The sequence below is a fragment of the Ammodytes marinus genome (genome assembly GCF_949987685.1).
Source record: "Ammodytes marinus genome assembly, chromosome: 21".
NCBI lineage: Eukaryota > Metazoa > Chordata > Actinopteri > Uranoscopiformes > Ammodytidae > Ammodytes > Ammodytes marinus.
The window spans coordinates 17771514-17796275 of NC_137225.1; the positions used below are offsets into that span (position 1 = coordinate 17771514).

Below are 24762 nucleotides of genomic sequence, written 5' to 3' on the forward strand. Positions count from 1 at the left end.
GACGAGCGTGGCTCACTACTGGCTTAAAGCTACTAGCTTAAAAGTGGGACCTGAAACGGCGCCGCCGCTACAAATACATTCATCTCCATAGTCACACTCCACCAACACACAACACCACACACTCTCCAATCACTAACATCGATCCGCTCCACATTCAAAACACACCACCCACCTGAAAGACAGGAAAATAACGCTGAAACGGGAAACGTGGTTTGTTTCTTTTAAATCTCCATCAGTTATGAGGAGCATCCGGGGACCCCGGCAAACCACAATACAACGGCGCCTCCTACTGGCGGGATAGTGTAATTGAACATATAAAACAAGATCGCCTCCGCAGAAAACAAAGTGTCCCAACATAAAACGGTGCAATATACAAAAATGTAACATACACAAATGGACACACTTTAGTGGGCATCACACCTGGATGGATTAATTTTCTTTTTTTATTGCTATCTTTCAGAGGGCTTTAGCGGGCGCTGCAGTTTTGAGTTTGACCTCTGTTCGTGGCGTCAGAGCAGACAGGATGACTTCGACTGGCTGATCAAAGCGGGCAGCACTCCCACAGCTGGCACAGGCCCATCCAGTGACCACACCCTGAGAGACCCATCGGGGCATTACCTCTACCTGGAGAGCTCCTTCCCCCAGGCGGCCGGAGACAGCGCCCGCATAACAGGACCCTTACTGAGCCGCAGGAGCTCACAGTGCAAGGTGAGAGGTGGAGGGCAAAGTGCAGACGGTAGGGGTCTATAAAATAAAACTACACCCACGATTGAGATGACCTCTTTCTTCAAACTGGTTAAGAGGTTAGCATGATGCCATTACTTTACCTACTTAATGTTAGCCTTGATAATCCCTTAAGAACAAAGGTTGAATTTACAGGCTCTGTAAATAATAAATGTTTACATAAATCTGGTAACATCTAAAGCCATACACAAAATACAAGAACAGTCAAACAAGTTGTGGTTTTCAGTGGCATTTCAGTGCATTTCTCAAAATGTAGAGCTATTCCTTTAGGCTCGCCAAAAGGTACCCTTCAAAAAAGGTTACAAATATGACCATGTTTGAATCATTAATTCATGTACTTTGAAAATGTAGTGTGTTTGTGTGTGTGTGTGTGTGTGTGTGTGTGTCTGTGTGTGTGTGTATGTGTGTGTGAGAGTGCGCACCCTCCCAGCTGTCAGCCCGACGGTCTAGCGGGAGCAGCGTTTTGATTGACTGCGCAGTTTGCTCTCCGCGTTGCGTCTCCCTTATCCCACTCCTGACCTGTCAATCAGTCACGCAGTCAGCACAAAAAGAGGCAGCAATTAAACTGTAGGGAGGGCTGAGCGGAGAGAGAGAGAGAGAGAAGGACGGGCAATCTCTCTTCTGCTGTAGCTCACAAACACGCCTCCATCTATAAAACATATCACTGCCTCGGCGCTCTCTGCTGCAGGGATGCAATTTCTCTCAGAGCCTCGATAAAGGCAAGGACCGAGAGGGAAAAGTGCATCGCTGTAGTGGTCTGGATTAAAGTTTAATTACCTTTGTATGCCCACATTCTGTGTTTGGTTTCTCACCATATTCCGCCCTGAGGAGTAGTGGAGAAAGGAAAACATGATGTCTATGTAGTAGTCTGTAACACTGTGTTATATGCAGCACTATGATCGCAATACTGTTTTTTTTCCTTAAAAGTGGAGTCAGTGATTCTGGAGAATTATTGTTGTCAAAATCCCTTTTTGTCAAAGGTGAAAATATCTCTTCACGATCCGCCAAAAACAAATCTGGTGTTAATGCACAGCCTAGGCTCTGTAAACGGGCATGTTGCTAGCTACGGTGCCCCCCCCCCCTCCCCATTTGTTTACTTACCCTTTATTTTTTTTATTTTTTTACATACCAATTTTTTACATACCAATTTACCGAGCCTGGGCTGTGCAATAATACCAGATTTTTGTTCAGCGCACACACAGTACAGACAGGTAATGGATTGTTAGGAGATATTCACAGATTATGACAACAAGCATTCTCCAGAATCGTATTATGTAATATTTCTACCCTGTTTCAACATGAATAAGAAGCATATGTGCTGGGACAAAGCATCATTTACATCTGCATACATCTGTTACTCAGTGAGTTCATTTGACTCTTCCCCAGATGCGTTTCTATGTCCACATGTCCGGAGACGGCATAGGGACTCTCAGCGTGTTGAGGAGAAGTGAAGGACGTCTTCACCTCCTCCTGAACCTGACAGGGGACCAGGGGAACTACTGGCAGAGGAGGGAGATCCAGCTGAGCCATGCCGGGGACTTTCAGGTGGTGTTGGAGGGCAAGGTGGGCCGCAGCGCAAAGGGAGACATCTGCCTGGATGACATCACCTTCTCGCCGGGGTGTCTGCTCGCCTCATTGGCTGGAGAAGAGGACAACACTCCTCCGCCATTTGAAGGTATGCGCTCTGCTTTGTGTCCCTATCATACATAGTATATAAAATATATAATGAGCTGGTGTAGGTTTTTGTACCCCCCCCCCCCTTCCTCCCCTATCTCTACAACCTGGCTTTAAAACAATGTGAAAAAATGCTACTGGGATCTTTTATTTGGACTTTTCTAGAGCCTTATCCTTTTGGTATTATTCAGGACTGACATCCAATAGATTACATCTTAATGTATTGATTATTTGACTATATTCCTACTCTCTCAAGGTTAACATTATACATGTTTAGCCTGTTTTACATCAGCATCCCTGTGAGAAAGTTAGCATGGCGGTGTTGGCATAGAGCTGAGAATACTGAGGTACAGTCTCACAGCCCCATGGCTTAAAGCTAAGCCTTGTTTTCTTATGTGCTTTTTGGGAGAGAATTATTCCCCTTGTCTTTCTAAAGCTGAATCAGACACTGTTCTGTTGTAGCATCTAAAGCCTCTTGAATGTTTGTGCACAACAGTGACCTTTCAGGGCTTCAATACGATATTCAATCAAGTGCAAAATGTCACTGTAAATATACAATAGCAGCTTAGTTTTAGTAGACAAAGACTGAGGTTCAACACAGCACTGTCTTTGGGAGATAACAATTACGGTGAAAAGCTAGGCTTATTTGTTGTGAAGTAGTAATAAAACCTCAATAAAGTCCAGGGTGACGCTGGGACAAAATGTATTTCTCTTCCTGAAAGATTTAGCCAGTTAATAACAGCTTCTTAATTACTTCTTGTAAAGGAGAGAGCAGTGGCTGCAGCCTTCTTCTTCTCCATGCCTGAGTTAAATTACTGCATTTCCTTCAGTTTTTTATTTTATATATGAGAATATTTAAAAATGGCTGACAGTGTGAGAAGAAACATGCGTGCTGTGGATATCCCCAAGTGCTAAATAGGATTATTTAAATGATTTTGGAGAGATATCACGTTACGACAGTGTAGATAATATTGTGCTCAAATTTGCAATCAGACAATCACTGGCTGCTGGGATATTAAAACCTTATGCTCGCTCTGAGGGCAACAATTGGCAGTTTCATAAATGTATGCAGTATTCATAGAAAGCAAGAATGAAATTTAGCTAGTCTATAGGGCCTGGCAAAAAAAAACGTGTCAGATCTCCTGCAAAATGAATACATTCATATTGGTGTTATAGCTTTAGAAAATCCTCAATTTTTCACGGCGGAAGTGGGTTTATTAAATGTAAAAATGTACGAAATTAAGATTTTGAGCAAAGCACTGACTCATTGTCTATGGTTTTCCCACCCCGGGTCCCCTAATAACATCCTGTCTGAATTAAAATAATGTTGAGTTATGGAGAAAAAGCTGAATAAAAATGCAATTTCTCTGCCTAATGAAGCAAAAATTATGAAACCATTATCGATTAAATGCTGAAGGGAATAAACCAAAAAACATTTCCTGGACACACTGAGCTCCCACACAGTGTTTGTCACACTCCATCTAAGCACTTCCTAAAGCAAAGCCTATTGTTATCAGACCTGGGAACTATTCCTCTATTAGATGTTTCTCTGCATCCCTGATCTCCTTCACGAGGGGAACCATTAAGGAGGAGAGAGGAAAAACAACAAGAGCTGATTTATTGCCCGTTGTTACCGAGGCTATAATTGGCCGATTAAACGATTTGCCTTTCTCTTGTATTGTGTGCCGGGAGAACAGAGACAGTGTGTTTGAGTTGTGTGTGTGTGCTCAAAAAGGCATGAGACTGTGAGACTGTGCTATTCATTTTGAGAAGATCAGGAGGAAACTGCAGCAGAGGACTAATGTGTTGTGTTCTCTAGCAGCTGTATATCTATCCCTCACTTGTTTTATTTTGTCATTATTAGTGCTGCCAGTCAATAGCTGGACTCTGGACTCCCATATAGAGTCACTAGAGACTTCTGTAGTAGAAGTAGTAGTAGTAGGTCCGTGACTCCGTATGCTTATGAAGCACCCATGATAATGATGCAACATTTAGTCTCCCATCAACAGTTTCTCATTTGACTCAATTGCTTCGTTCAATGCCTTCACTGACACTCTGGAGCTTCAAAACATTGCTTCAATGTTATTTCTGTGTTTGGCAGCATGCTGTTGTCTATGCCATCCATCCTTTTTACAAACCTTTAGTGGCCTGGCCATTTTCATTCATTGTTGAAGGTTCTGAAATATCTGCATCTGAGTAATGTTGTTTGCTATGCTCTAAAATTCAAATGTGTCTTTACAAAAACCCATCTTTGTTTAATCCGATAAATCCACAGTCCTCTCTGTGATCAGTTTTCACTGAAACAACTTTCTACTCAAGAAAAACTGTGTATTTTGTGGATTATCCAGATTCGCAAACTAAATTTGATTCACCTACTTTGTATTCTCGGCCTTATTTCCCACGGGGGAAGAAGAGGCATAAGTAAGTAAGTACACTTTGTAGTTGAGTCAAGGCTGACATCCAGGGATAGATATCTCAAAACCTAATAAAATAAAAAAGGTGAGAAATATATGATTTATTTGGGAGAATTGATTCTTTAATTTCAATTAAAATGCAATTACTTTGATGGAATTTATGTTTTTATAAACTAAGTTACAATCCAACCCAGACAAAAATAAGTGCAACAGCTTATAGATAATTATAAGACAAACTTATATACAAAGAGTTTAGGTGATTATCTTAAGCAAAGGTACCAGTAGAATTTGTCCAATAAGTGTGACTAGGTCAGAATGAAAACACATTGTTTGGAAGAAAGATTGCAGAAGAAGATGTGGTGAATTTTTATATTTCAAGAAATGTGACAGGATCATGTTGAGAACAAGTCAAAGCAGAGCAAATAAAGAGTCAAATGGAAATAGAAAGGGATTTCAGCATGGATAATATGCTAGTTCTTTGAGGTGACGACAGGGAGTAATTCTCAGCTCCTCAGACGGTGAAACAGTAAAGTGACGTTCATCCCTCCATAATAGAGAGCTGCAGGCTGCTGTACAGTAACACTGATGAAACCAAAGCAGGAACTGTAATTATATACAGCAGTCCCTCCACTGCCTCATTCTATAATACGATCACATTACATGATGGAGAGGGGAAACAGACCGCACACACCCCCAGCATGTGTCCCATTATGGCTGAGCTTTTCATCTTGGCTTTTAACAAGACGTTGCAGACCAATACCTGCAAACAATTTCAATGTCACACGCTGCCAACAGCATGGAAAAATTCAGCAAAAACGTAATACACATAAAGCAGATTCCTGATTTAACATCTTGAGATTCCCTGCTCGAGCACTAGTCAGGCTTGGGCCGCAGAAATCCTTCAAAAATAATTAAAGTGATCGGGGGGATGTTCCTCAGCGTATCTAATTGGTCATTATTCAAAGCAAAATAAGTTCAATAGCAAAATAAGTTCTTAAATCCATAAGTGAAAACTCTCTTTTTCTTTCAATTCATTCCAATAGAGCAGCCATGCCATATAAAATACATCTTAAAAAGCATGTAATGTTCAGATTTGAAATGTCTAAGAGAGATGAGGGTATATGTTTATTACAGAGGTCATTGTTAAAGTCGTTGTTGTGGATTACATTATACTGAGTGAGAGGTGTTTCTTATTTTCTTTCCCAACCTGTCCACACACACTTGGCGAGCAGAATATTAAAAACACCTCTAAATATAATGCAGTCCTCCTGGCAAAGCATCATACTATGACCTCCATGAAAAAACATATAATTAAATTAACACCTTTTATGACATTTTATGTGAAACAACTGACACTAACATTATTACAAAACATTATAGGTGTCATAAAAGCAGACTTTACGGCCAGAACAGTTGTATTGGAGTAGTCAGCACAGGTGCACCTAATAAAGGATATGTCAGGAATGACACAAATGCTATTACTTTAAGAGACAGACGAAGCCAGCAATGTTAGATTTGCTGTCCGTCCTCATCTTGTAAACAATGGCTTCTGATCTCATGAATCCAGTTTTATGCTTCATTTTGACTGCTATGAATTGGACAGCTTTTAGAAACGCGGCAGGTTATTTATCAGACATTCTGTGAGAGCAATGGGGCTCTGATGCATCCATGTTTCATTTACAGGGGGACAAAGGGAAACGCAGGAAAAAAGCGAGCTTGCATTTATGAATTATTAAGAGGAAATGAGAGTAAGTTGGGTATAGATCTAACAATTTTCAGCGTTGGAAGGAAGACAGAGGGCGGCGTGCCGCCCAGGGTGACTAACCCACATACTGTACATTTGAACAGTGGCTCCCTGGTGTGAAGGTCACATTGAAGCACAGCTGTAACGTTATACATGTAACAAGATAAGCATCGGAATCAGTCAGTTAGTCTACATTCACAGAGCAACGGGTGAAGAGCTGCATATGTTAAGAGGCCTCTCAGAGAATTGACACATTTCTTCAAACATAAACTCAGCGATTCTGGAGAAAGCTTGTTGTCAAAATCAGTGAATATCATCTCACGATACGCTACCTGTCCGTAGAGTGTGTGTCCTGTACAAAAGAAAATCCAGTGTTGCAGCCTAGGCTTTGTGAACGTGCAAGTTGCTAGCTACAGTGAACCCCCTTTGTTTAGGGAGCCTAGGCTGTGTATCAACACTGGATTTTCTTTCAGTGCACGCACAGTCCAGACAGTTAGCAGATCTTGAGGAAATATTCACTGATTTTGACAAAAAGTTATTTTGAAAACAATCATTCTCCAGAATTGATGACTACACCTTTAAGTGAAATCCCCCCCTCAGAATCAGCATGCTCCTCCATCGGGAGGTGAGGCAGCACCGGCTTCACAGTCGGAAGCCATGGCTTCCTGGCTTCCTATATGTGCCTTTGTGTGGGACGCATTGCTTCTGGTCCTGTGCATCTGAAGAGGAACAAAGGATTAGCAGGGACTTTTATGCCCCTTTCTCTCCTCCTTTACTCCTTTACTTGCAGGGACCACCCCTCTTCATCACGCCTCATCTGCCTCTCTAACACCCCCCCCCCCCCCCACCCCTCTCTCCTCCAATCCCAGCACTGACTGCTGGAATGCTTGGTGCCCAAAGAAACAGATTCCAATCCACCGCCCCTCCAGCATCGCTACCCTATGATACAATGATTTGGGTTTAAAGCCCCATCCCCCTTTTGTCTTCTTAAGCCTGTTAAAGAAACCCCTATGCTACATGTAGATGGGTCCACCCACTCTTGAGTTGACTTCGTATGCTCTGAAGTTAATACTGGACTCTCGCAGTGCTGTTAAATCTGGTGAATCACACTGTAAAAAAGCATTTCCAGTCCTTAGCAAAAGCATAGGACAGCTAGCCTGACTCTTTCAAAGTGTAAGAAAAGCTACTTACCAGCACCCCTAAACCTCAGTTATTAAAATGTTGTATCTTTTTTTATTTGAACTTGCTACGAGGAATAGTTCAACATTTTGAATTTTTCAGCTTTCTGCCTGACTCTCCTGGCTCAAGAAAAGGTGACGGAAATCATTCAAGTAACTGTGTGTGCATTTTTGATGTATAAATGGGCAAATGTCGCTCATCCAGGTTACCTTAGTTGAGCCCTCATTTCTCTCACTGTCCAATACAATGTTGTTAACACATGCCCATCATGCCTGCTGCCACACAATGTTAACCTACCCTGACCCTGTCCACAGCTTCAGACTGAAGAGTGAATTATGTTAAATGTGATTTTTTGTAATATTTTCCCCCTCTAGGCTCCTGTCCTTCAGGCTTCCTGCCATGTGAAAATGGCCAGTGTTTCTCTCCGGGGCAGAGCTGCGACTTCACAGACGACTGTGGCGACGGCACAGATGAAAAGGATTGTGGGACGTCGTGCTCCTTTGAGAACGGCCGCTGTGGCTGGAAGGGCTCTCTGGCCGACAACTTTGACTGGGCGCTGGGGACCGGGTCTGTTAAGAGCATACGGCCTCCATATGATCACACGCTGCAGGATGAGAATGGTATGTGTTCATCAATGATTTTTCCATCAAATATTGGTAATAAAACTTGACTTCAGTGTTATTATTCAAAATCAAAGTGAAAGATACTGAGCTGAAACGTTCCACTTGTTAAACATGAAATGCTACGCTAGCTTGCCCACAATGTTTTATTCATGCTTCAACCACTTCAGGGACAAAATCAATGAGCTCCTTGGCGGTATGTGCATGTACAGCAGGTGAGCCTTGAGGTGATTGATGCAGGACTGAGGTTCCATTATAGAATGTGCATCGTAAAAAGCGACACACATATATGAATAAAATACAAACACCTATCCACACTAAGAGCTCTTATGCACGTTCTTCTCTCATGCATATTAAAGTTGTAATCCTCCAGTCCTGGTTGATTTGGTGACAACCTGTGGTTCTCGGTGGTAACAGGAACACGGTAAAACACAACAGCAAACACTCGTTAAGGAGTTACTTTGTATGCAGCAGCCATACAGAATGGTACAGAAGTGTTTACAGTGCAGCCATACAAATTACTGATGGATTTCATGTTGCGCACTGATCTAGTAGCTATCCACACGGCATTAGGTTGCCAAGGAGATGGAGGACTGCAGATATCGATGAGACGAAACACTGGATTGCATGTAGCCCTGGTTTCCTGTGAATCCCTCTTTCATCAATCTTTTATGGCGGATTCACCACTCGCCCACTATAATATCTATCTATCTATCTATCTATCTATCTATCTATCTATCTATCTATCTATCTATCTATCTATCTATCTATCTATCTATCTATCTATCTATCTATCTATCTATCTATCTATCTATCTATCTATCTATCTATCTATCTATCTATCTATCTATCTATCTATCTATCTATCTATCTATCTATCTATCTATCTATCTATCTATCTATCTATCTATCTAATTCGCTAAAAGACAGACATACTCCCTTTGGTTTAGTGTTCAGCCATTTTGGTAGGTTTCCTGCTTTCTTTATGCTCGTGACTGGACGTGTAGAAACTCTCAGAGTGCTCCCTCGGTGTCAAAAGGCAATGAGATATAAGGAGATGTGTCAGAGATTAGTCTGTGACCCCTGGCCCTCACTTCCAAACCACTCTGTTGGTGACCTTGCTGTAATTTGTCACTGGCTGTGAGAGCTGCCCTTATACGGAGATAGTGATCCAATTCACTTTGCTTGGGCTCCATCCTCGCTGTCCTCCTCCATCACTTCTCCTCTCTCTCTTCTTTCCTCAGGTCATTTTGCCTATCTGGAAGCCACACCTGTGGGACTCAAAGGCGATAAAGCTCACATTCGGAGCTCTGTTTGGAAAGAGTCGAGTGCCATCTGCAAGCTCTCCTTCTCCTACTACATTTCCCACAAGGCCTCTGGAACGATCCGCCTGTTGATCAAGGTAAACCATGTGTGTTTGGACTCAGGTATTTGTTTACTGTGTCCGCACACAGTCGTAATGAGGAACTGATGAGTCGGACTGATATAAAAACAGACCCTGAGGATCCAGCTGTCCATCAAGTGTGGTTACGATTGTTGCGCTCAGTCAGAACTGAAGCCTGATCACATTAAATCATGTAAATGTAGGGAGTAATTACATCATATTAGCGCTGCTGTCTAGCCGTCTCTGTCATGAAAAATTCAAAAGGAGGTGAGTGGATCTCTCTGCCAGTGTATCTGTGAGGGGTGGAGGTAAGTGACGGGGGGGTCATAGTCACCCTTTTGCTCCCCAGACCATCCCCACCTCACCATCTGTGTACACACCAGCTCTGCCGCTTCTCAATGCTTCTTGCTTATTTGGCAATCAGCTATTTTAGTATGTTGTGTATGCATGGACTGACTTTCAAGGGTTGAGATTTTCTGCTCGCAGCTTTTTCTGGTATTGAAATTCTGCATCCTTCCTGCAGTCTGTGTGCTCTAGACTTTTGCCTTTGTCATCCACGACTGAGGGTCAAGGTGCATAAGTAGAGTCAATCGTCTGTGTGTGTTTCTTTCTTCCATACACACTCACATATGCGTAGCACGTGCATATTAGTTGTCGTGTCCTTGTGCGCGCTGCAGAGACATGCAATTTGCAAAGCAGGTCGGAAAGTTTTTCAACAAGTTTTTTCTTTTTTTCCCTCTAACAGCGGGAGGCAGTGTCCCACCTTGCAACATTTTCATATCAAAAAGGCAAAAAATAGACGCCGGTACTGCGTCATGCTGCAGCAGCCAAGTTGGTGAAGCAGCAAGGGCTCATGTTGTGACGGAAAATCAAAGGTTGTTAAGAACCTCGGTCAGTACTTTGATCTAAAATGCATCTTAAAGGCTAAGTTTGTAATTTTTTTTATTGTCAACAAGTCCCATGAAAAGACGCAAGCCAACCATGATTGATCCCACTAACAAACTTCCTTTGCATAGCTCCTTTTCGTCATGCAGGTCAAAGTGGTCAACAAATCCCTTGAAAAGACCAAAAGAAAAACACAAACACTTGACCCTCCAAACATGTATTAGCTGTGTAGTCAAAGCCTGATTTACTTTTTTGTTGTCAAGTTGTCGTCCAAACACTTGATGACATTATGCATTCCACATACACCATCCTCCTGCTGTACAACGCTCTGAATCCCAACAAATGATCATACTACTCCTTTCTAGAGTTTGTTACCCAGCTGATTTTGAAAGTTATTTGGCTTTTTTTCTTAGAGATGAAAATCTGCTTTTGTGACCCATTGTTAAAAATATGTTTTATTGGAACCAACAGGGCTGGAAAAGACTGTACAAACATGAATACATTGCTGGTTTCGGTCTTCAGGCGGTATCTGTGGACTAAAATACAGATATAGAATTTCAGAAGACTTCCTTCACATTTTATGACTGTACAGCAATGTAAAATATCCATGCTTCGTCCCCTTATATACACATATTCACTCTAGTGGATGTACGTATGTGTTATATTTACTGATGCTGTTTTGAATTTGATTATCACACAAATACTTCACCACCTACTCCGGCTATTGATTGCACTTAAAAGCCCGGTGCAGACAGGATTGCACCGCTCTTAGAAATTCAAATCATTTTGCATTCGCCCAGTTTTTTCAGTCAAGCCCATTGGCCCTTTGATTGATTATGTGACTCTCTGAGAGGCAGGAGATAATGAATGCTTGTGGACTGCTTTACACGTCTGCCTTGTTCCCATAACGGACGGAAAATGTAAAATTTGGCCTTTTGAGGAAGGTTGGCCACACATGAAGATGAGGTGGTGGAATCACTCACACACAGACACACAGGCGGGGCAGGGAGTTCAGAGGTCGTACTATACGATTTCAGACATAGACTGAAGTGTGTGTTATCTCGGTTGTGTTGTGTGTGTGTGTGTGTGTGTGTGTGTGTGTGTGTGTGTGTTTGAGAGTGATAGAGATGGGAAGAACGAATTTCTCAGTCCAGCTATAGTCTCCCATGACACTTAAATGGTAAGTGTGTGAATGACCTACAAGGGTCAAAGATATTAAGCACTTCCAGTTTATGGCTTTGTGCTATAATTTACAACATTATGGCACATTACTTGTAAGTAGCCGTGATGTTGGATATGAACACATTTTGCAGGCATGACTACACACACACACACACACACACACACACACACACACACACATACTCGAGCATTAGTGTAAATACAGTGTGAGCCATCTTTTAGAGGTTGGTGGAAGAACAAAGGCTCTTATGGTAGTGAGAATTCAATGGGCAGAGACACAGTTGGAGAGAGGGGGATTATATTTACCTGGCAACGGTTTCCCGCTCTGTGAAGTCCAAAAGGTGCTCAATGGTGTCCTATTTATATCACCAGGCCTGTGAACCCAGCAGTGGGTGGTCTGGACGTGTAGACCAGGACATAAGTTGGGTGTTTTATAAAATAAAAATGTATCATCACATGTTCTGCATCTACATGAATGTCAAACTACTTTCCTTTCTCTTTCCTTTCCTCACACTATCTTATAGAAATCATCATCATTCTCCTTATCATGCAAAGAACATGTCACTTACTCAGATGTCATGTATATTCTATGATATTTTTGTGAGAGCATGCTGTTTGTTTGCCTCACTTACTAAAATATCCATTGTGAATCTGCGAACTGTTAGGATGATTGAGAGGAACGATTTTTAAAGCGAAGCCATTTGCCCACTTATATCGTTAAATACGGTGTAGTGGGTTAAAATGTGGCCTGTCATTATGGTGAGCCAAACATCTGTCAGTCCGCCAAAGGGAGGATGCTCTACCCAAGTAAAATACAGCATGTCAAAACTAATCATTTTAGCATGTTCTTGATTCCAGGCACAGTTGCAGAGAGGCTCAATCATGCAAACAATATGCAAATAAGCCAGCGTTGTAACATTACATAACTGTGCAAAGATGGAGTAGAAAAAATGCGAATGCACTCTGAATTTAAGTATTCAGAGAAGACGGCAGCAAATGGTTCTATAAAACTGAAAAAGCCATGAATACAAATTGGATTTCAGCTTAGTGTACAATTTGTGTATTAAATAAGACGAAGGGGATTTCAAATGTTCATTACAATAGACATTTTGATTACAACTTTCCTTGTTCTTAGTTGGCCTCTTTGCGGACACCATGGGGATGATAAAATGAATTAATGCAAATGTACGTTCTCTTTTCACTTTGAGCCCACTGAATTTGTGACCGCTTTGACCTGACTATAGTAGCTCAGGAAATTAACCTTCAAGTTGATGGAATAAATGTCTCAACTCATAAGCCAGCGAGACATCCAGTATGGGCTACGTAGTATGTCCGTATCACGCACCCGGGCGGCCGCTCTAAGGCTGCGTTTATGAATTGAGCGTTCACTCCATGACATAAATCTGGATAAGTCCCGCTGTAAGGCTGTCTATTAATCTACGATCCACTCTCACAGTAACAAGATTATTTCAAGCCAGGGCTCCACCAGCGTCGAGGGGAGGAGACAGCCGCCTGCATGCCTCACCCAAGGGTGCATTTTAATAGGCTTTCAAACTGCAGAGTAGAATGTGACATTGCCCGTCCCTTGGTTTCCGAGTACATTAGATCGGGTCTCTTTTGCTGCTGCAGGAGCAAAGCCTCTGGCCACATCTTCAGCATCTTCCAAATACAGTTGTCCTTGCTGTGGTATATCATTGGAGAATTCACTATGTTTGATCTGTTAAATGTCTCTAAAAAGTTTGAAACTCCTGAGATTGTCTCTCATTATGACGCTGCCCTGAATCTGAATTATTGATGTGATGTCATAGACCTGCAGTCACCTTAAAAATAGAACAAAAAAAGACCAGAGGATAAGGAAACTATGCTGAATTATAGTGTCACCTCAGGAGGATGTGTACTAGTTAAATATAAACATTCCTCTATTGAACAGTCTTTGGTTTAACCAGGCAGCGCTTCCCCCATATTGACCTAAAGCTGAAGGGGAATGACAAAAACTCCAATCATGTCAAGCAGAAAAACAAGGTAGAAAGATTGTGTGTTTCCCAAGAATGGATTTCACTTAGTTGCCCAATAAGACACTTTTAACCATGTGACCTCTCTCCATTGGACAACAGTTAGTAGTCAGGTTGCTTACAGCTGGGCATTGTAGTTTTGCCAACTTCAGCAAATAGTGTATTTGTTGGGCACTATTTTCTCCTGCGAATGAATACACATTTGGAGCCAAAATAAACAATAACATGAGATATATCAGAAACAACCTGTTTTTGCCTTTGCATTGATTATGTTGAAAATAAGAAAAATATAGAGCCTTATCCATTAATCCTTTTCGTTTATGAATGTTTTGTTTGATTCTCTGTGGATCTGACTGCTGTATGTCTTGATATTATTGTCACAACGTATAGGCAGATTAATTCTCCTATAATTCATTTTATTTCTCTCTGAAAGGGATAAATAACCTCTGCACTATTGTTCACTCAGTGCTAGTTCCTCATAAAACAACATGACTTTGATATAAGCGGATACGACTTTATAAATGTCTCATTCATGCTCTTGACACGACATTTAAAAACCGCCGGTGAGATGCTGGCTAGTAACGCATAAATCAATTAAACCGCCTTTCAAAGCTTCATTTGTTGTTTAAAAGGCTGTATATTAGCCATGGATTAAAACATGCGTGGCACCATGGGAAACGACAGAGAGGACTTACAGAGGGATACGCATTGGTCTGCCTTTTAATTTGTTCCACATGTGGCATGAGAGAAAGCCATTACCATAACTCGAGGACAGCACAATTTTGTTTCTGAATAGCAGGGGAACTTATTTCTACAATATTATGCTAATGAGCCTTTAATGTCTCCTCTTGGATGGTACTCACAGTTTCCTAGAAGCAGCAGCAGTCTGTCCAAGAGTTAATATATCAGATTATTTTAACTTTTTCATATAAATTAATGTCGGTTACCTTCAAGCCATCGCCAAACGAGTTGACACAACGTTGATCAAGCCAATCGCTCCACAAAACTCTGAATTTCTAAGTATGGCAGCGTACACAAAATAGTGTCAACACTGACGCAGGAACTCGCGAGACCCGTCCAAGAAATGTTTCAGTTGTTTATTCTTCTGCTAAGAAAAAAACCTGGACGCACAGCAGAAGGTATAAAATCTATGCGCAATCACCGAAGGCGTACCTTATGTGAATGCACCGACAGTATTGTTCCTAAGAATCCCCCATGGGGGCAAAAGAAGTTACGCAGTATAGCTTTAAGTTATTGCCTCTTGACTTGTGACTGAATTGATTAATGTGTCTGACGATGATCGCCACTGTAGCTTTAAATCCACTTTGAGGCTTTATGAAAGGATATTGCAGTTGAGGTTGTAACCAGAAATTCCACCACATGATCGGCCTCTGTCAAACGCTGCTGTTCTTCTCCACAGACTGAGAACGATTTGTGGGAGGTGTGGAACAAGACGGGGCATCAGGGGAATAAATGGAACCAAGCAGAGATCCCTCTGAGGAAGCTGAGGAACTTCCAGGTGATATTTGAAGGGATTCGCTCTAGGGACGTTAGTGGAGGAGCCGCCCTGGATGACCTGGAGTTCATTGACTGTGCCCCAAGTAGGTGATGTGAACTGTGCACACATTTTGTAAGCAGTGTGTCAAAAAAAAAAATTTGAGCAACATTTGCCAGCATAGACAGATGCTACCCATGCTATATAAACTGATGTTGGTAGTAGGTAGTGTTTGCAAACAGTAAGATATGGATCCTTCACTCCAACCCAAGCTACTTGTGTGATTTCAAAGGTGATTCACCTTTGTAATTGAAATACTTTGCAGCACTACATCTACACTTGGTGTGAAAAAGGTTGTCAAATGTCTTGATTTTTAATTGTTCCAAAGTGGAGCACTTGAGTAGGAGGTTTTCTTAAAGCCACAAATCTCACCACCTGACAAAGTCATCAGAGTCATTTGTACCAAGGTCGGTTTGTGCAGAGCTGCAGCACAAATTGAACTTTTTGCTTTAGTTCTAAAGTAACTTGTTTGAGAAGCATATTCATGCATTAAATCATATAGTCAGTCAACCCTTCATTCCAGTCCATATCTAACTTTGGAAGTCATGAGAATATCTTTAAACTTGTCTTTGAAGATTACTGAACCCTTAAATAGACTCAGTGTTTGTAAATGCGAGGATACAATGTTGAAAGTTCACTAATGATTGATGTTAAACCCCTCTGAATCCAATATTCCTTGCACATTATATATTCAACTATTGTAGCACTAAGTGTAAGAAAATAATAATTTATTACAAAATGCGTTAAATTAAATGGCACTAAACCTCTCCATTGCTATCCTCTGTCCTCATCTTTTCAAAGTATACTTCCTCAATCGATATATAGATATGCTGTGAAATTATTTTACGATCCTTTCAACTCATATCTTGGCCTGTGAAATTGATTCTGCCGCTGGCACACTCAGAGTATGAACAGAGAGAAAGAAAGGAGAGAGGGAACCGGCGAGTCTTCCAAGGAGAAAAATGTCGATTTTCTTGTGTGACGTCCGTTGTGCTGACAGACAGACACTGTTTGATGTTTATGTCCCAGACAGATGTTCCACATTAAAGGGGACGTGGCTGCGAGGCTGGACACTGTGTGGGATGTCTCCATCTCCAACACACAAACATAAACACACAGATATAGGGAGACGTAAATACTGGCCTGGACCGGCAGAGAACTACATAGATTTTGATCTATGTAGGTCTCTGCTGGGCCAGTGAGGACTAAAACTAAATGACACTCAACACAAAAGTACCGTGCATGCAAAAATGCAGCTGTCCTCATGGAATGAAATTCAGTCATCTTTCTTCAGCCATCTTTGAAGTTTGAAAGTGAACGTAATGTAGTTACATTTTGAATAGATATACAAATTTGGCAATGTCTAACTAGTTATTTGTATCTTTTAAAAAGAACACATCTAGATGTTGGATAAAGCCAGAGTTAAATCAAACATTCCTATGCACAGGTCTTAAAAATGCATTTTCAGCATGTTTAAGGAATTGTATCTTAATCAGACCATATGAACAAATCCTTTTATAATAACCTTCAGAATAGTGCTAAGAATGATTCTGGGAAGTTCAGTTAAGTGCTTTAGAAGTTGATATTTTTGGTTCAGAGCATTGAATATTTTTTTAATATCGAGATAAGGTTTAGTAAAATAAACACCTACATTTACATTTTGGACTTTGTATTAATGCTAGTAAAACAGAAGACATGTTATGGAGGCAAAATAGCCAAAAATCTTGACCAGCACTTGAAAAAACAAAGTTTTTGCCTTAAGTTTCAGGCCGTATGTCATCTCAAGCGAAAAAGCCAGAGATCATTTCCATGTCTAGTGGGTCTACTCTGTCCCAAAAAATAAATAAATAAATATATACTGTATACAGTATACAGTACATACTGTACTGTATATATGCAATACATTATTTTCTCCCTCTGATCTCTTCCCATGTTTGTCTGTGTGTGTTTTAGATGTTGTGGAGCCAGTCAGCTGTCCTGCAGACAATGACTTTGTGTGCCGCAGCGACCACTGCATTGAGTCCCACCTGGTGTGTGACAGCAAGGCCGACTGCGCCGACCAATCGGATGAGACAAACTGCGGTGAGAAGAAAATGGGAAATGGGTTTCTTTGGAATTGAAAGCAGGAAAAACAACTTTTAAACCCCCAGACCTGTCACTCTTCTTCTCTCTCCCTTGTAGACCACATACTGGGCCTGCCAGGCGCGTGTAACTTCAACACGGATGGAGACCAGTGGGAAGACACCTGTCAGCTTTCTAATGACGCTGACGATGATTTTGATTGGAGGATCGGCCATAGCAGTGAGACACCAGGAACTGGACCTACTGCTGATCACAGTCCTGGTTAGTATAACTCTGCTTTCAATTCTGCTTCTTGGAAATTAAATAGTTTATTTAACAACTCCTCCAGATTAAACAGCATGCCCTCCAGAACGACAATATGAGTGCTTTCTGATCTCCCCCATCAGCAGTACGGCATGATTTGTCTGGGCCTTCCAAACGTTTTCTAATATCCATCATTGGCAGGAAGGCATATTTATAATGGGTATTGTACTTGGCCCTTTCCTAAATGATTACACATCAAAAAAAAGTATGCTTCTATGGTTTAGGCACAAACAAAGCTTGGTTAACATGAGGGGAACACCGTGGTTTGGGTTAAAATGAATTTGTAAAAATGACGGGGACGTTGGTCTGCCTTAAGTGATAATCCCCCGGTCGTAGGTTGAGGATTGACTTTGGTTGCAGTTAAAATCTTGGTAAGAAATAACTCAGCAATGACATGAAGTAAGTAATGCAAGACAAGATGTGCTCTAAATTCAACCACATTGCATACCTTTTTGAAGGTTTTAAGTAATCCTGATACACAACTTTTTCATCATAACACAGTGAAAGCCCCTCTCCACCAATGCTCCTGTTTGTGTTCAGAACTCGCTTTGTGCGTTTCTGTCTTTTTTTTATAAGGTAAAATATGAAGAATGCTGTCAAAAAAAATTTAAAACATTTCTCAAAAGTAAGAACAAACAACTCCTGCATCTTCCTTGACACCCTCCATGTATAAGCTCAGCGCGGCGCCTTTGCAATTACAACTTGACAGCTGGGAAATTGGAGCTTCCGACAGGCACGTGAAGGCAGGGTTAATAATACATCCTTCCTGACTAATGTCAGCCCGAGTCAAACTGAGCTCAACAGCATTGGACTTGTTGTGTATCATGTGTACGGAGATGCCGTGGTATAAAAACATGATTATTGCTCAAGATTAAGTGAAAATATCTGCTGTATTTATGAAACAAAGAAACCTTCATTTCCTTGTGACTTTGCCCGTATCTTGCATTCATTGATTTTTGATTTGTGTGTTGGCTGTTAGTATTTCTTGTGTTCGTGTAAACAAAAGCCAGAAGCATGAAAACAATAAAATATTCATATACATTTTTGAGCAGCAGCGGTAAGTAGCAGTTTGATTTAGTTCACACCGAGAAAATGAAACCCATTTACAGCCGTTATATCAATGGCTTGGTCTCGATCTAGGACATTATGATAAAAATACTTGGAATTATATACTGTACATTTATTCTGAGCAGGAATTTCAACTCATACTTGATTGTAGCCTACTGGGATAGGCCTATGTCTATGTTTAAACTGCAGGCATCGTATTTGTAGATGGACCATAAACTTGAGAACAAATCAGCAATTTTTTCATTGGTATCATAGCACGCCTGTAAACAACTTTCCTAGTCTACAGTGAAGCTCTCATGCCTCCTTTCATTGGTTGTTGGTAATGTCACAGCCACTGGATTGGCCGGTTGACTTTATATTGATCCGAGCGATGACTTTGGCCAGTGAACTTGTGATCACACTACAGAGCAGATCAATAAACCATATGTGAAGAAAACACATCAGACACCAGAGAGCTGGACAGAGAGAGAGAGAGAGAGCACTAAGTTGCACATCAGTGATGTTAACGTCAGAAATATCGAACAACGTGTGTGTGAACGGGAAACAGCTTTTGTCTGTATGAATGCACATAGGCTTTTTAATTTATATTTTTTGCGTCAGAGGAGAATACATCCAGTGTTTGTGAGTGGAAGCAGTGGCCTTAAATCCCCCTTTAACTCATGTGGAAAAACTCCCACTTTGCTCTGGCCTCACGCGGATGCCGTCTCATCTCCGAAAAAAGCTTAGCCGAGCTGAAGAAGCCCTGTGCTGCTCTCTTTGGCTGCAGGCTACAAGCTTTCACAACAGCTCAAATGCCTTTTTCTCTATCTTTCTGCCAATATCAAGTTTATTGGAACTAGGGTTGCAAAGGGGTGGAAAGTTTCCGGTAAATTACCGGAAAGTTTCCAGAAACTTTCCACGGGAACTTTCGCTCGGGAATTTTGGGAATATTCAAAATTGGAAATTATAGGAATTAACAAAATGGCGGTAATTTAAACTATTTTTTTTCATAACCAACCATAAATCTAAACTTTTAAACACTATGTTTGGTCATAGGCAGACATCCATGCAAAATAATACAATCAAAAAACATTACATTTGAACAGATTTATTTGTAAGAAGAACTTTATCAAGTTGATTATTTTATGAACAATCAATAATTTCACTGAACAACAAAAAGATGAATGTTGAGTAAATTATTACTCATCTGTCTGACCCCACCCATTCAATAAATAAAGTCAAATGCCCCCCCCCCTCTCCCCCTCCCCACCATGTGATGGAGGAATGCACAGAGCATGTAGGGGACGTGGCCTCAGTACCCATGCAGTAGGATGTGTGCTATGTGCAATTTGCCAAGTGTACTTGCATAAAATCTGGTTGTTTTAGTCAAGATTATGCTAAAATGTATTGTCCCCAACTATATTTAAAATCAAAGCTTAAGCCTCTGTAAACCTGGTCTAGTAGAAATCAATTTATGATATCAAGTTGGGTATCTCAATAAACTTTAAAAAAAAATCTGATTTGAAATTAAATGTTCATAAATATATTAAAACTTAGTTGAAAAAACTGCTTTTTACAGTCTAGAACGTTTGCCTGGACTGAAATAACATAGTTAGGAGAATTTAGTGCATTTGGGCTGCTTTAAATTTAGTAAATTCCCGTTTATTCCCGTTAATTCCCAAAATTCCCGTTAATTCCCATAAATTCCCGTTAATTCCCATGGAAAGTTTCCAACTTTGAAAATTCCCGGAATTTTGCAACCCTAATTGGAACCAAGAAAAGAAAGTTAGAGTATTCCTTCCCTGCAGTAAAGTTGACATTGGATGGGTGGAAAAGGTTTAGCTGTGGATATTTTTGTTTTGTCATTCAAGCATTGCTGTTCATTGTTGTTCAAAGCTTCTATAAAATAACTATCAATGTGTGGCTGTGCTGTGTTTGTCTCCATAGGTGGTGGAGGGAACTTCATATACATACACTCGGCCCCTCAGAGGGAAGGAGACGTTGCCAAGGTGACAACTAAGAATCCATTTCCAGCCAGTGTCGGCCTGTGTCACCTGCGCTTCTGGTTCTTCATGCACGGCTCTGACAGGATGGGAACGCTGAAGGTGATTTTATTTTGAGCCCAATTTCCATAAATAATTCAAAGTCTTTTTATTTTTTTCTGTGTTTGTGTTTCTGTCAGGCAGCAGTCACATGATCCATCACGGTCAAACTGAAGGCTTAATCTGTTTTTTTTATTTTTTTATCAGACATTTTTACTGTGACTGTCACTGCACCACGCTCTGCTTACTGTCAATCACATGATACCCACAGGATGAAATGAAAGTCAGCCGACCAGGAAATAATCCATCAAGAGTGTCACCTCGCAAACCTGATTATCATATCTGTCGTTCCAGGTCTTTTTAAGGGTGGTTTTGTTTGCTGCCTTAATTTGGAGAACAACAAACAATAAGCAAATCTTAAGAAGAAAACAACTAATTAGAGATGATGTGCACTTTAAAAACTGCCAAAAAAAGCATGAATCGTTACATGAGATATTTCCAAATGGAAAATGACATGAGTATTCGATATCCATCCACTAATACTGTTCACACTCATACTCACATACATTACTTAATGTACTTAATGCACATTACAGTACATTACTTAATGTATGTGGAAAAACATGTACTAAATCCAATTTTAAAGCTTACAGAAAAGAGCCATACAAACAAATACTTCATAGCTTTAAAATTAAGACACTTGGTAGATTTTAACCACACATTTGGTATAAGTTTAATATAAATCTTTCCAAAAGTTCCAAAGTTGTTTCGACCAAAATGCTAAATTCTAATTCTAATCTTACTGGCAAATCATCACCTATAGCTACATGTCTCCATGTTTGTTTTGCACCGACCCAGGTTTACACTGTCGGTCCCAGCGGCACCAGTCTGCTGATGTGGGCAGCCACTGGAAACCATGGCAACCAGTGGACATATGCTAATGTCATCGTGTCCAACCCAGCACCTTTCAGAGTGACCTTCCAGGCTGAGGCGGGCGGAGACGTGTGGACGGACATCGCCTTGGATGACATCTCGTACACTGCAGAGTGTGTGGCAGGAGGTACAAACTAAGGATTTGCTTTTTTGTCTTTTTCACCCGTTCTCCCGTTTCCTATTTTTCCAATTTTTCTTTCTCACCGACATCTATGCTCCTCTGCTCTGTTTACATATAAATCGTGCAGCCCCTTGGGGTGAGTGTTCTGAGTTAATGGAGCCTGCTGCCCTGTAGGTCCGTATACATTTACTGTGGACACTGTGTTGGTGGAGAGGGATGGCCACAGAGGGCAATTTATATTGTGTTCACTCACTCCCCTCCTGCTGTCACCCTTGAATCACTTCTTCAGCTGACTGTCTGAAGAAGCAGTCGTTGGGACCATGGGCATCTTTGTTTTATCACCATGTGTTATGAGCATATGTCTTCTTCCCTGTGATATGTCACTTTAGGACCGGTGACCCCCGCTCCTCTGACCTGTTCAGTGGACCACTTCCGCTGCTCAAACTCCTATCAGTGTATCCCAGAGAGCTGGAGGTGTGATGGAGAGACAGACTGTGCCGACCAATCAGACGAAGAGCTTTGTCCCACTGCGGTGCCCGGTACACTCCCTCCTCAGAGTCTCTGTGAGAGTGGACAGTTCCAGTGTTTGAACAATGTCTGCCTCTCGTCCATACTGCGCTGCGACGGCGTCCCAGACTGCCCCGATGGAGAGGATGAGTACAGCTGCCGTAAGTATATGTGTGCCGGTGACTCATCGCAAAACAATTGCTTTAAGTTCAAAAGTACACAATTACTTTTATTTTGTCTATTATGGTCATTTACTTATTTGTTCCCTGTTTTAAAAAACATTTCTGAAGCGCTAGGGTGAGCATTTGCAAAGCTATAGCGCATAACTTATGTCGCCCCCATGAGGAATTCTGAGTAATTACAACAACACACACAAAAAAACACAATACACTGTGGGCACATCTACATGAGATAAGCTTTCAGTGATTGCACATTGATTGTATACCTTGTGCTGTACGTCCAGGTTTTTTCTTAGCAGTAGAATCACATTCATCCATATGAAAAATGTTACGCACCATCGCTTTAAATATGCCTTCTACATGCCATGCCAACAGGAGAATTTTTAACCAGGTAGAAGTGCTGTTTGATCTTTGGTGCAAGGACTGACAAAGTGTCTGTACATGTGAGATGTGAGAGTGATTTGCAGCATGTGCACGTGGGAAACGGAAAACGTGCAAGGATCAAAGGGGTCATTCTGAATACCATGTGTGCTCTTAGGGATCAGTGAATACACCTCTCCAACCCTACTACATATTTTACCCATTCCTTCCTGTCATTCTTTTCCCCCAGCCCTTCTGCAGTGTGAGCTGGGAGAACTGGTGTGTGAAGGTTCCCTTGGTTGTGTCCCACTTGAAAAGCGCTGTGACCACTCCGCCGACTGTCTGCCTTTTCACTCCGACGAGTCCAGCTGCTATGGTAACATGTTTCTACTTACTTTTTCCTTTTCAAGCTTTTTGCCATTAACCCTCAGTCAATTGCTCGACCCTGGAAAGCCCAGACAGACAGACAGACACACTGTAGAGAAACAGCGACCCTGTACCTCAGTGTAGCACTATAGGTGAATTAGTTCTTCATGTAGTTTCCACTTTCATCAATGGCCTCCATGTGTGGATTGTACTGTCGATGCTTTGAAGTGTCAATTGTGACATTTTGGTTTATACATTTCTTGATCTCGGTAAAAAGAAAAAAGGCCTGACGCTCTTTCTTTCTTCCCTCTGTTTGTTAGTGAAAACAAGATTATTTTAAATGCATACATGTGTCTATTATCACACTCTAATGAGTCACTTGTCAGTTTTGACTCAAGTGTTGCCAACACTTCCTTCATGTCTGCTCATTTCCAGCCTTTTCATTGACTCCCAGGATATATCCATGCCGGGCTGTTCTGACTTCAAAGCTCAACTCACCTGCCAAAATCTATTTAAATCTTTGCTCTTCCTGCATTTTCAGGAAGAATACCAAATCTCACATTTAGCCAGAATTCACTGCCAATCCAAAGTGACTTTATCAAAGCCTAAAAGATCTTCATGGTGTTTCAAGCATGATGGGTATTTAAAACGAGACACTGCATGTGAATAGGGTAACATCTTTAACTTATAGATATCATCATAAAATGTACATGTTGGGCCTTTTATTTATACTAGTATGGTATAAGACATCTCTAAATGTACCAGTACTTGAAAAAAAATGTGTTTGCCTAAAGTGTGTATTCTGATAACCTTGGCACAACCTGTGGTTGGCTTAATGCACATGCTGACACTCAATGCAGAGGTTGATGGATGGGGTCAAAGGTGCACTGCTTTCCCCCAGGCAAACATAATTCACCGATATCATGTTCTTATGTCTGAGCGGCAACATGCTTGAGTGTACGTCTGTTTCATGTCAGGAGAAGAGAGAAATGAAAAAAAGCAGAGGGAAATATTTGAAGGATTTAATTTGTGTGTGTGTGTGTGTGTGTGTGTGTGTGTGTGTGTGTGTGTGTGTGTGTGTGTGTGTGTGTGTGTGTGTGTGTGTGCATCTGTCTGTGTGTCTGTGTCTATGTGTTTTAATACGATACTGTATGTATCAGTGAAGGTCAGTTTCTTTTGTGTAATTTATTTTGCAGAATGCCCTCCGCGGTATTGCCTGGATCGCGGCTCATGCGTCGTGGATAAACACGGCCCCGTATGCAAGTAAGTTGAACAAACATACACTGCAAGCACAGACCCACACACTCACATTCATAAGGCTGAGTTGGCAAAGATAAGTATCATGTCTGTTCTTCCCACTCGTCCTCCCGTTCCTTTATCTCTCTTTGTGAGACTTAAAAACCTGGAAATCCCATCAGTCTTGTTTCTT

General features: G+C 41.3%; 1 protein-coding gene across 1 annotated transcript in view; it reads left to right on the forward strand.

Annotated features, from left to right (window-relative positions):
* Positions 1–24762, forward strand: part of malrd1 (MAM and LDL receptor class A domain containing 1) — a gene marked incomplete at both ends in the record, with an annotated part of 60921 nt that overhangs the window by 31009 nt on the left and 5150 nt on the right. Inside the window, 12 exons of the mRNA XM_080050068.1 lie at positions 461–708; positions 2131–2419; positions 8130–8375; positions 9620–9777; positions 15259–15439; positions 17347–17475; positions 17575–17736; positions 20773–20930; positions 21726–21927; positions 22311–22589; positions 23218–23343; positions 24530–24596. Coding sequence (XP_079906194.1) covers positions 461–708; positions 2131–2419; positions 8130–8375; positions 9620–9777; positions 15259–15439; positions 17347–17475; positions 17575–17736; positions 20773–20930; positions 21726–21927; positions 22311–22589; positions 23218–23343; positions 24530–24596 — 2245 coding nt within the window. The remainder of the gene's footprint in view (positions 1–460; positions 709–2130; positions 2420–8129; positions 8376–9619; positions 9778–15258; positions 15440–17346; positions 17476–17574; positions 17737–20772; positions 20931–21725; positions 21928–22310; positions 22590–23217; positions 23344–24529; positions 24597–24762) is intronic.